The 12,537-nt window shown below is 26.9% G+C and overlaps 1 protein-coding gene across 1 annotated transcript; it reads left to right on the forward strand.

Moving 5' to 3' along the window:
* Positions 1-1,033: 1,033 nt before the first annotated feature.
* On the forward strand, positions 1,034-10,374 carry LOC129961671 (dnaJ homolog subfamily A member 1-like). The gene is made up of 7 exons (XM_056075199.1): positions 1,034-1,162; positions 4,137-4,275; positions 5,187-5,472; positions 5,925-6,152; positions 6,275-6,505; positions 8,373-8,572; positions 10,076-10,374. Exons 2-7 carry the CDS (start codon positions 4,144-4,146, stop codon positions 10,190-10,192), a joined length of 1,194 nt encoding a protein of 397 aa, XP_055931174.1. The 5' UTR covers positions 1,034-1,162; positions 4,137-4,143; the 3' UTR covers positions 10,193-10,374.
* The last annotated feature ends 2,163 nt before the right edge of the window (positions 10,375-12,537 follow it).

Consider the following 12,537-nt stretch of genomic DNA (forward strand, 5'->3'; position numbering starts at 1 on the left):
TGAGAATGTTTTGATGGAAATTCATAAAATTAAAAATTAATTGTAACAAGCTGTGTATTGCATTTAAGAAAATTATTAAAAGCAAAGAAAACGCTGTATTAAAATGATAACAATATTGTAATTTTTTTAAAGTTTTATTATAATACAAAGATCATTTTGTGAGATAATAGTTTTGGTAGACAGAGTTATCAATTTCTTTAAATAAGTCACAACGATTACCAACCTGGCAATTTTCAGGCTGAAATAAATTGAACATTTTCTTTTCTTTATTTCATAAAATTACTGTCATTTTAATTGAACACAAATTCTGAACCAGATTATTATAATTATCATCCATTTATATATATAGAGAGAGACAGACAGATAGGTAGATAGAATTATTATAGTTGTGTTTATAAATATTTTGTCATGCACAGTTCTGCATAACGCATTGCTACTTAATATAAATAATTATGATTATGTTATATGATAAGTGCAAAACTGAAATTTTTTTCATGAAATGAAGCAGAGATAAAAAAAAATATTTAAACTTTTTTTTCAAAAGAATTTTAATTATCTTACTCTAAAATCATTCTATTAGTTTTAAAATAAATTATAAGAAACAAAAAGAAAAGTTAGGATAGAATCCAGCAAGACAACTTATTTATTTGTTTCAAATTAAAAATCGACCGGATTATTGTTATTATTATTTTTTTTTTTTGGCGAAACTGATCGTACTAATGTAACCCTGTAAAAACATTCAACTGCTGCTTTTCCTTTCAATTTGATTTCTAGGTGAAAAGAGCCTGCCGGTCTGTAACAGTTTATTCCATTATCGGAAGTAAGTCACTTCACTTCTATTTTCTGGATGCATGTCATAAAATGAAAATAATCAATAGCAGCTCGACATTTTGTAAATTTAAATTATAAAATATAAATTTGAAAAAGATAGCATGAATTAAAAAAATAAAACTTTAAAGCATATTATTCCATTATTTTGGTGAATAAAATTTGATATGGCAAGTCATGCTCCACTACAGACTAAAATTTTTACTAAACTGGCAACATTTGTATATATGCGCACGCAAATATAATTTTTTTTCTCTTTTTCATTGTAATTCTCATAGCTCGTCGAGAAATTTCTGGCTAGTGGTTAGAAAATTTTTACCTGATCACAGCATAGGTTTGTAAATCGATTTGTTTCTTGGAACTTTTTTGTACTATTTTGGTGTATTACAGAGTTTTTAAACAGTTTCTAATCTATGAAATTTTGTTAATCAGCGATATACGAATTATTTTACTGTTTGGAATCTTTTTTGTTCAGTATGTATTGTATAAAATGGCTAACTTTTATTTCACTTCCTTTATGTAAATTTTACTGGTCTTTTGTCTTAATTTTTGAGTATTATTTGTTGCAAGAAAATCTCCTTTAATGAGCAAGATAAACAAATGTATATATTTTTCAGAGCCATTTTAAATTTGCGTATTAAAAGTGAAACCGATTTCAATTGTGTATTTTAAAATGAAAGAATTTTGAATTTCTTTGTAAATGCTGATTTTATTTGCTGATATCCTAGTAAAATTATGAAATTTTCTTAAATTCAAAATATGGTAAAATTAAACATTAAGAACTTGTAAAAACAATTACCTTGCAATGATTTATATAACTTGTCAGATGCTAATTTTGCATTAAGTTGAAGATTTAATTGCCTGATTTGGTATAAATAGTGTAATTTTTATGATCATACAAATCAGTGTTTATATAATATTTTTTACGGTTTTTGAGCATATTATTAAACTGATAACTTAATGAGTAACCCTGACGGAGGATCTTAATGAGTTACCCTTTTGCTTTGTTTGTTTCAGATTTTTAAAAAATTTGGTTGGAAATTGATCATTTGCTTGTCTGATTATGTATTCTGATCGTTCGTAATAATGTATTTTTCTACCATTAAAAATACGCATCATTTAAGAAGTTATTGCATCATTCTACTATAATTCTCAGATTGTGGAATTTTATTAAAATTATTTTTTTATCCTAATTGCTCAGTAGTCAAACCCTTAAATTTATCAGTATATAATTATTTTTAGGGAAATTTCATTGATTTAATTATTATGATCAGACATTTTTTGGATCAACAAAAACGGTTCTGAATTTCGACTGTTTGTTTTGAATTGAAAGTGCACTGAATTTGAACGAAATTTTTAATTACTGGCAAATATCTTTATTAAAAGATTCATTAGATTTGATTTTTAAAAAAGGCAACTGAAAATAATATAAATAACATAATTGACCAGTCATCTGGATTCTTCTTACAGTTCAATTTCTTTGATTTATGTTGTCCTAGTTTGAAAAAAAAAATAATATTCAGTATCTTAAATTGTCCTGTTTGTATTCATTAATTAACAATTTTAAAAAAGTAATCTCTAGATTTACTTTTTTGCAAGTTGTGTTTTAAAAGTATTTATGTTAATTAATTTTATTTTTAAAAATTCCAATATAGATCAATTAGTGTCAATAGAAAAAAATTCTAGCCAAACATATCAAAATTTTCTAATACAATGAGAAAACTTTTAGATAAGATTAACATATTCGATAGCTTGTTGTCTTTAAAAAAGTTAATTTCCCACCATTAGTCACTATGTACCAGATTCTTCTATATAGCTGATAAATTAATAAAATGCTTTATATGAGCTTTTTTTACTTGTTCTTCCATTTAAAATTTTTTTGTTGAGTTACATCTTTAGTGTGTTGTTGTTATTCTGTAATTACCGATTTATATTGTGCGCTTATGTTCTTTGTATGGTTGTTTAGAAAGTATTTCTTTTTATGATAATGAAAGATGATTTTTTTTATAGCTAATAAATATTTTATTGAATTATATATTGTCTATTCTAGTCCAATATCTTTTGCTATCTTTCTGGCAGCATGATTCCACACTAATAAAATTTTTGTTTTTTTCTGGCACAAAACTGACCTAGGTAAATTTTGACCTCCTCATTTGAAATAAAGATTTTGACATCTAAAATGATTTGTAGAAACCAGAAGAAATAGTAATCAGAAAGGGCCAGATATGGTAAATATGATGGGTATAGCAGTATATCCCATGCAAGCTGTAAATCACTTGGATTGGATAAAAAGTTTGCAAAAGCTTTTGGCGAATTATGAGACTTATATGAGGTCTTGTGTTATCTTGGTGAAGCACTATGTCTTTTCTATTGGTCAGTTCTGTCTTTTTTCTGTTAAAGTGAGCCACTCAGTTTGTCCAGTTAATGACAATACACTTCAGAAATGATCGTTATGTTGTCTGGTAGAAGCTAAAAAAAAAGAAAGATTTCTTTAAAATCTCACCAGACAAATAGTATCTACTTTTTATGATGAATATCAGCTTTCAAAGTACTTTGAGCCAGTTCACCTCTTTTTACTCCATGAGCTCTTTCTCTAGAAACCTATTTCTTCTCCCCAGTAATAATGCATTTCAAAAATACATATTTTTTTGACGTTGAGAAGGAAATCGCAGATGTCAACAGGATGGCATAAATTTCTTTTTGTAAGAAAGTGACAGTCTCATTTCTCAAGTTTTGAGATTAAACTTAGCATTTCAAATTATCTTGAAGAGTCGAATTTGATATTGCAAGTTTTTATTTGCCGATCTACATCAATTAATGCCTTTACTGCGTCTTCATTGGCTTCAACTAGCCTTCCTGAATGTAGTTCAACATCGCAATTCCCAGATCGAAATTTTGCAAACTAATTTTGGCAAACAAAATTATGGAAATTTCTACCTTAAATTAAGTTGAATTTTAATGCATTGACAATTTTTCTTATCAAAATATGTACTTTTTTTTTTGATTTTCAGCATATTAAATATTTATTATATATTAAATTATATAATTATAATAATAATAATTATGATTTATGTAATTATAATAATAATTATAATATAATAATAATAATAATAATTCAGCATATTAAATATTTATTATATATTAATATTTATTATTCAGCATATTAAATATTTATTAATATTATTTATTAGATATTTAAATTGTTTTACTCTAGTAGATTACATTTAGTGCTTTAATCATTAAATTGCTGCATAAATGTCTTTGTTTTTAAAGAGAAAATTACATTTTAAATTTTGTAATTATTCCAGATCAAAAATGGTTAAAGAGACGACTTATTATGATATTCTTGGGGTGAAACCCAGTTGTACCCTAGATGAGTTAAAGAAATCTTACAGGAAGCTTGCTTTGAAGTATCATCCAGATAAAAATCCATCAGAAGGAGAAAGGGTATGTTCTAAAATAATCAATTTTATATATAATATAGATATTTTATGATAAATGTTAGTATTCTAGACTAATTTGAATTAATAATTTTCATTTATTATGAATATTCTACTATGGATAGTTGTATCTAGTGTAGCTTTTGATAAGAAATAATCAGATATTTTAGTTATAAATTAACTTTTTTTTTATTATATGCTTAACAAATTATTCACACATTGAACGGATGCTTATGAGTTGCTTAATGAGTGGTCTTTCTCAGAATGAGTGGCAAGCAGAACATTATGATGTTACAGCTAGCTGCATTGACCTTTGTCACTCCAAATAGTATTATCAAATGCAACTCTGATAGGTTTGGACAGTGCCTATAGAAACTTAATTGATGAGATTGTATCTCTGATCAGGATTGCAAGACTAAGATGGAAGCAATGAAATCATTGAGCTGATAGGTGAAAATATCCAGGGCTATATTCTATGCCGTCACAAAAGGCTGTGGAGGAGATTTGCGCAAAAGAGGAGGAAATAATAGTCTGTGATGTACTAACATTCCAATGAAATAAGAGATATGAAAGCATGGGAAATTACTTCGTATGCACAGTAATAATAAGGCAATAGCTATGTATACAACAAATTCATTTAGTGATGTTATGGGTCATTTGGCTAAAGTTTGAAGCCTAGTCAGTCTTTAGACAATTTTCTTATAAAAAAAAAAGCATGCATTGTAGCACTGTCTTATTTTGGATTTTTATTCTTGGAAAGCATTGTCTTATTTTGTATGGGGATGTATTTGTTACGCGAGTAATTTGCAGTTGTGCAGCCTTTGCTTATGAGCTTATCAAGCTCAATGCTGAAGTTACAAAGTGTTATTAACATAATTTGTACTAACATTTAATTTGATTTCTCTCTCTCTCTTATAGTTTAAGCAAATCTCTCAGGCTTATGAAGTTCTTTCAAACCCTGAGAAACGTAAAATCTATGATCAAGGTGGAGAACAAGCAATCAAAGAGGGTGGTATTAGTGGAAGTGGTGGCATGTCATCTCCAATGGACATATTTGACATGTTCTTTGGTGGTGCCACTAGAAAAAGAGACAATAGAAGTGCAAATGTAGTTCACCAATTAGGTGTAACTCTCGATGAACTATACAATGGAGCTGTGAGAAAATTAGCTGTCCAGAAGAATGTTATTTGTGAAAAATGTGAAGGTGAGTTTTCTGTTTTACATTAAAAAGATAAATGTATTTTTATTCTTTTTTAGTGTAATAACATTTGTTTTAAAAGTTAAATTTTGGCATAGATTTTATTTTCTACATTAACCAAAAAACTATTAAAAATGTGTTAATTAGATATTTTTATCTTTGAAAATATAGGTACTTGCATAATAAATTGACTCAAAATTCAAACACTATGTTGCATTATGTGTAATGGAACTTAGCGATCTTAGCATAATTCCAAGGTCATGTATTAGGCCTGTAATTCATTATAACATGCATGTATCAAAATATGAAAACTTTCTCATTTCCTATGATAATGCTCTTGTTACATTTAGCTCTTGTTGAGCTTGTCTTTCTAGGAACTGCTTTTTATCTTTGTCTCGCATATCCTGTATTAAACATTATATGCTTTTATAATGAGATTTGCTCATTACAAATATTAGGTCGTGGTGGCAAAAAAGGAGCTTTAGAAAAGTGTACCAAATGTAATGGAAGTGGCATGCAGACGCATGTGCAACAATTGGGTCCAGGGATGGTGCAACGAATTCAAAGTATATGCCAATCTTGCCAAGGTCAAGGAGAATACATAAATCCAAAAGACAGGTGCAAAAATTGTCATGGCAAGAAAGTGGTTCGCGAACGAAAGTTACTTGAGGTGCACATTGATAAAGGTAAGGAGACTTTCCCCGTTTTATTAATTTTATTTTTCAATTTTCAGTTATTTTTTTAAATTGGTAATATTTAAATTTTTTTATTTGTATTGTATTTTATTCTTAGTTTTTCATTTTTCTAGGCATGGAAGATGGGCATAAAATCACTTTTGCTGGAGAAGGAGATCAAGAACCAGGTTTAGAGCCTGGTGATATTATTATTGTATTGGATGAAAAAGAACATGCTGTGTTTAAAAGACATGGCTCTGATATTATTATGAAAATGGAACTCACATTGGTGGAAGCTTTGTGTGGTTTCCAACGAATTATTCGGACTTTAGATAAAAGGGAACTTATTATTACAGTGTTGCCAGGTAAAATATGTTCATTTGGTTTATTCTGTAATTAATTGTTCCTTATTGTTGTAATTTTTTTAGATATGATTTTTGCAATAGTGTTAAGAAGAAGAAAAAAAGATTCATTAAATAACCACTTTAAAAGCAAATTATTATTGTTTATTGAAAAGAAATTGAAAATAGTACTAATTAAAAATGTTCCCTGCCTTCAGTGTTAATTATTTATCAAATTATGGGAAGATTTTTCAAGACTAAAATAATAATAATAATTACTATCTAATAAATATCAAGGATACATTTTTTTTTCTTTTCTTTTGTAAGATCAGGCTGTGTTATACCTGTAAGCTTTTACTTCTGCGAATGAATGGTTTATGTTGATATTCATGTTTTCAGTTTATGGTTCTAAAAGACCTTCAAGAGCCTTGCTTTGGAAGTGATATTCTTATATGCTTAATTTTCTTAATTCTCTTAATTTTGCAATTCTATTGCCATAAATCAGTTTTTTTTCTTAAGCACAAACTTTGTATAAAATCAATTTTAATTAATTGTCTTGCAAAGGAGTCCTTTTTTTTCTCTGCCAATTGTAGGAGGAAAGCTCTGTTTAAATTAATCTTTCCAAATGTAAGCATTTTATGCTTAAATTCCTGCTAACAAACAATTGATAAATTTAATTAAATTCTACGTTTTTTGCATTTCTGTATTGTGTGCAGATTTGATGCATAATTTTCTTTCTTATCACTAATATTTTTGGGGAATTTTTTTCTCCATTTTTTTAACAAATGTATTGAATATGAGTAAATCTGGAAGTGTTTATGACTAGATGTATAGATGGTACGAAATTATTTCCTTTCAGCGTTTTTTAAAATATGATGTATCCTTGCATTTTTTTTTTTTTTTTTTTTTTCCCCTGTTAGTAAATCGTTTGCTTCTGTATTTTATGCATGTGTTTGCAAACGCTTTCTAGTTATGGGATCATAAATTTTATTGACATTTTTTTTTTTTTTTTTTTTTTTTATATTGAATTGCAGCCAAGGTTAATGAGCTGAGGTCTACTTATGTTTTATTTCAGTATTTTTGTTCTGAATTTAAAATAGCATTTCTGGAAAACGGCATATTTCAGCATTTTTGGGATTGAATTTCCCCATTCTTGAGATCAATTAATTTTCATAATTCTACTACATTTGTATTATCTTAAATACTGTAGTAAAAATTTATTCATTTTTCTGTCCGTTCATTCATACTTATTTTATTGTTATGAAGTTAGGTTGAAGTTAGCTTTTTATTATTATTATTGTTGTTGTTCTAAACCTGTATCATTTCTTCTGGTTCTGGTTTCTTTTTTCTAATGGATCACTATTTATTTCAAACTTATTTTGCTAAATAATTTTGATTTAAGTGTTTATAAATGTTATAAGTAGAGAAAGCTCTAATATAAGGAATTCAGTCCTTTATTATTATATACGAGCACTTAACACCTAAAGAGTAATTTATTAAGTATGCCAATTTGCATGTAATTTGCTACAAAAATTTTTGTTAGTTAATCTGACAATCATGTCTGCAGTATTGTTTGCAGAGTAACAATTTATTAAGATGGGAACATCTTCCCATTCAAACAGAAAGCTGAATAATCTTGTTGGTGTTCATAACATTATCTTCAGTCATATTGCTTAGTATTTTTTTAGATAATTTTTTTTATTGATTATTTAGTTCAAATTTTATTGCTATGAATAAAGAAAATTGAATGCAACTTTATATAATGAAATATTATCATATTGTTTATTATTGCTTGAATGAAAAATGAACGTCATATTTATTTTTGCTTTTATTATTGATATAATGTAAATTAAATATATCTTCATATTACAGAATATTAATTTCATTATAGGTGAAGTCACAAAACATCTATCATACAAATGCATTCTGAATGAAGGTATGCCTCAATACAAGAATCCTTTTGAGAAGGGCAAGTTCATTATTAATTTCCATGTCAAATTCCCTGAAACTCTTTCCACTGATGCTATTGCCCAGATAGAAGCCCTTCTGCCTCCTAGACCTGAATATATTATTCCTGATGATGCTGAAGAAGTGAGTATTTTTGTTTGGTTTTATATATTTTAAGATTCTGTTAACAGAGAAAGAATTGATTTTAAGAACATGTGAAGGGTTTCAAAAGTATTCATTCTTTCTCATGAACAAGCATCTATTGAAGCAGAATTCTGCATTAATTTAAAGAAAAGGAAAATTTGAAAAATTTGCTTCATGACATAATCAGGACAACCTGGCAGAATCCACTTGGTAAATATTAAAGAACTGAGAAAGTTAGCAATAGAAGTCCATTCAAAATATTGCCTACTTTCGGGGAAACATGACATAAGAAATAGTTGTCAATAATATTAAGAAATTTAAACCCTGATTTCTTGATCCCTTTATGGAAAAAGAAATTTCTCTTGGGAAAGGACATTGCTAAAATTGAATATAAAGCTAATGCACATATTTGTTTGAGGAGCTCGAAACTTTTCATTGCCAAAAAAATCAATTACTGGGAAAAGCTGTCAATGAAAAATTAAGTGAATTGAAAGTGTTTGGAAAAATATCTAAAGATAAACTTTTATTTACATATTTTTTAAAAAAATAGCATGATTTTTATATTCTAGGATTGTTTACTTGTGTTTTTAACCTTTCTTGAGGAATGGAAATGTTAATGAAGTAGCAGCATAACTTTTTTTCCCCTTATGCTATGAATTGCAGTGTAATAAAATAATTTAAGATATGTGATTGTTTTGGATTAAATTTAAATAAAACATGCATAAAAAACATTTTAAATAATTGTTTCAATGTTGGTGAAAAAAGTTCAGTGATTTCTGGTGGTATTTTATGTGCATATTTGTATGAAATTAAGGCATTGCTTAGTTAATACCAAACTTAATTTATTTTATTTCAACTTATAATTCTGTAATAAAAAAATTAGGTTAAGATTGGTGCTTTTTCTTTCTTTCTTTTTTTTCTTTTTAAGATAAAACTAGTCTACACATCCTCATACCTGCAGGGAGGAACATTTCATTGTTTTTTTCTGATGTTCGAGACAATGTAGTGTTCCTTCAAAATTTTATTCTTAATGATGCACTTCCTGAGATATTTTGCAACATAATCAATATAAAGTCAGCCAATGACTTGCTTTCAACACTTTCAGGATTTAAGTATATTAGAACTTCAGGTAGTTTCTTGTAGATAATTATCGCAATAGCAAAAGAGCATATAGAAAAAAAGAAATCTACCAGATATAGATTTTGTTGATTATTGTTAATAATTCTGATGATGTATATAAAAAAATGCAATATTTTTAAAGTTATTTATTTATTTTCGGGATGAAATTTTTTTACTTTCAGTGGTAAATGAGCTTAAAATAAGTAATTGAAAACAACATATGGAGGGGAAAAAACATGGAATATGAAATATAAAGAATGTTTTTAGTATCTTATTTTGAGAAAATTGTTAAACTGTAGTTTAGATAATTAAAAAAACAATGACTTTAAAAAATGCTGAATATTTTATCTTTTTTTTTTTTTTTTTCTCTCTTTCTCTCCCCAGCTTCCTCTTATGGATATTAATCCCGAGAATGATAGGCATTCAAAATATAGGCAGCCACTTGAAGATGATGATGATCGTTATGGTAGACCTCAAGGTGTTCAATGTCAAACTCATTAGTACCGATTTTAAAACTTAAAATCAGTGATACATATACATACATGTGTGTATATATATATATATATTTATTTTCTTCTTCACTTGATTGTAATCATTTTTTGTAGCATCAGAGGAAGAATATTTTAATTCTGGGAACCAAATTTTTTGTTCACTTATGTACAATTAAAATGTATATGCCGAAACCTTTTTGGTCAATTTCTTTTATTCGCTGAGTTTAGAATCGTCATACTATGTTTTCAAACAAATCTTTTTCCGTAGTTGTGAGATACATGCTTATACTGAATTGAAACACTAAGCTTAAGTAGTTTTATAAATTTTTGTTTTTACTCTATTTATCTTTTTATATGCATAAAAACATTTGAAACTGTATTCTTAAAAGTGTTGAATTATTTCCTGTTATTGCTAGATCATCTGTACTGTTTCTCTTGCACTTATTTTATTTCTAGGTATTAGTATGGATTAATTAATAATAAATATCATAAATGTGACATTTTAGCCATTTTTAATATTTAATTCCTGCTTTTAAACGCTTTGCATGGTTACAATGTGATGAAATCTACAATTACTGTGGTTTTCTCTATCTTTAGATTTTGTTCAAGAAACATTGTTTATACAGTAACTTTTGTTGTACAATAAATGAATAAGTCACTCTCTCCATGATTTTTATTTTCTATTATTAATGAGATAGATTATAAAATGAGATATGAAATTTCATAAAAAATATTTTTAGAATGTTAACTCCGATAAAAATGAATTTAGCCATTTGAAATCCATTTTTTAGCCAAATTTAGCCGTTTTAGCAATCTTGAAATGAATTGCTTTCTAGAATATGTAGCTAATTTCAAAATCTGTTTGTTATGCTAAATTTATTACAAAGAAACCAAATTATCACTTAGTTCGAAATAAACATCAAAATTTGTAACTACAATTCTTCTAAATGTGGTAAAAAATGGCCTGTGAACAGGTTTTTTTTTTTTTTTTTTTTTTGTAATAAGATTACGTTTGTTACCAGCCAATGTGAATTTAGTGTTTTGAGGAACAGTTTGGATTTCAGCCATTGTTTGATTTTTGTGTTGAGGTTTTTGAAAGTATTGGTAGTACTGTGGCTGAGATACAGATTCAAATCTTGATTCCATTTTAAATTTACAATGTTTGCAAGTTCGTAGTGATTTAGAACCTTGATGTTGGTTTGCAGTTTTTTATTCTGTTGTTTTGCTTGTCATTTAACCAAGATTTTAACATTTTGCTCCAATTTATAGTCTTGTATTTTTAAAATTCATTAACTTCTCTAAGGATACTTATTCTTATTTATTTATTTAACTTCCTTTTTAATAAAAACTTTATGTTTAAAAAATGAAATACTATTGCATAAAAATTTGAAGGATTAATTTTTATGTCTAATGATATTACTAATAAATAAATATTATGAAATCTAAAAAAAATATATGGAATAATCATTAAAAAATTTATCCTAAAGATTTAATACTATTAAACTAATTTTTTTTAAAATCTGAAACTTGCATGTATTTTCTAAAGTTTTCTATAAATAATGAAGTGACAGATGGAATGCAATACTTATCTTTAGAGTTTAGTTCTTCCTTATTAGATACCTGATGTAAAAAGACATTATGTATTTAAATCATTAGAAAATGTATTTTCAATAGAAATAAACCAAGCATTTATGAGTTATTACATCCTTCTAATACTAAAAATTCTACTCTCTTTTATCATTTCTTAATATACCTTAACCTAATAAATTATTTTTATCCCAAATATAATGCTAAGTATTCAGCTTTTTTAAATCTATGTCAGTTTTATTTGCACCAGTGATTTATTTCTAGTAATTTATTGGTAAATATTTTTTTTTTCTCCTTCATTATCAGTTAGAAAAGTATTTTGATGTCATATAAAATTTTATATATTATTGTTGTCATTATCATTCTGAATTTTGTGACTAATTGCTTCTACCTTCTAATCGCATTATGCTAATAAACATAAATCTTTCAAATGATTGCATTGTTTATCATAACAAGTATGTATCCTAAGATGGAAGTAGGCAGTAATGATTTAGAAAATTCATAATCGCATGAGCTGCAAAAAAATCACAAGCAAATTATTTGTTCATTGTTTAAAATTGACATTGTAGTGTAGTTTTTTTATTCCTTTATATTGACAGATTTTATATATCAGCAATTGTTAATGAATTTATTGTATTTTCTTCTAAGAACCAAAATCACTGACTATATGCAAGCGTCAAGTTTTTATTTAAATTTTTTACAGATATTTTCCTCTGTTTGTATCTAGTGAAGCATTCTACTTGTAACGGTTGAACATTCATGCTCTCT

Source organism: Argiope bruennichi, chromosome 2, assembly GCF_947563725.1.
Source record: "Argiope bruennichi chromosome 2, qqArgBrue1.1, whole genome shotgun sequence".
Taxonomy (NCBI): domain Eukaryota; kingdom Metazoa; phylum Arthropoda; class Arachnida; order Araneae; family Araneidae; genus Argiope; species Argiope bruennichi.

Coding starts and splice junctions, on each gene's coding strand:
- LOC129961671 (XM_056075199.1), top strand. CDS start 4,144: ATGGTTAAAGAGACGACTTATTATGATATTCTTGGGGTGAAACCCAGT. Junction 5,473..5,924: donor TATTTGTGAAAAATGTGAAG/GTGAGTTTTCTG, acceptor TACAAATATTAG/GTCGTGGTGGCAAAAAAGGA. Junction 8,573..10,075: donor TTCCTGATGATGCTGAAGAA/GTGAGTATTTTT, acceptor TTCTCTCCCCAG/CTTCCTCTTATGGATATTAA.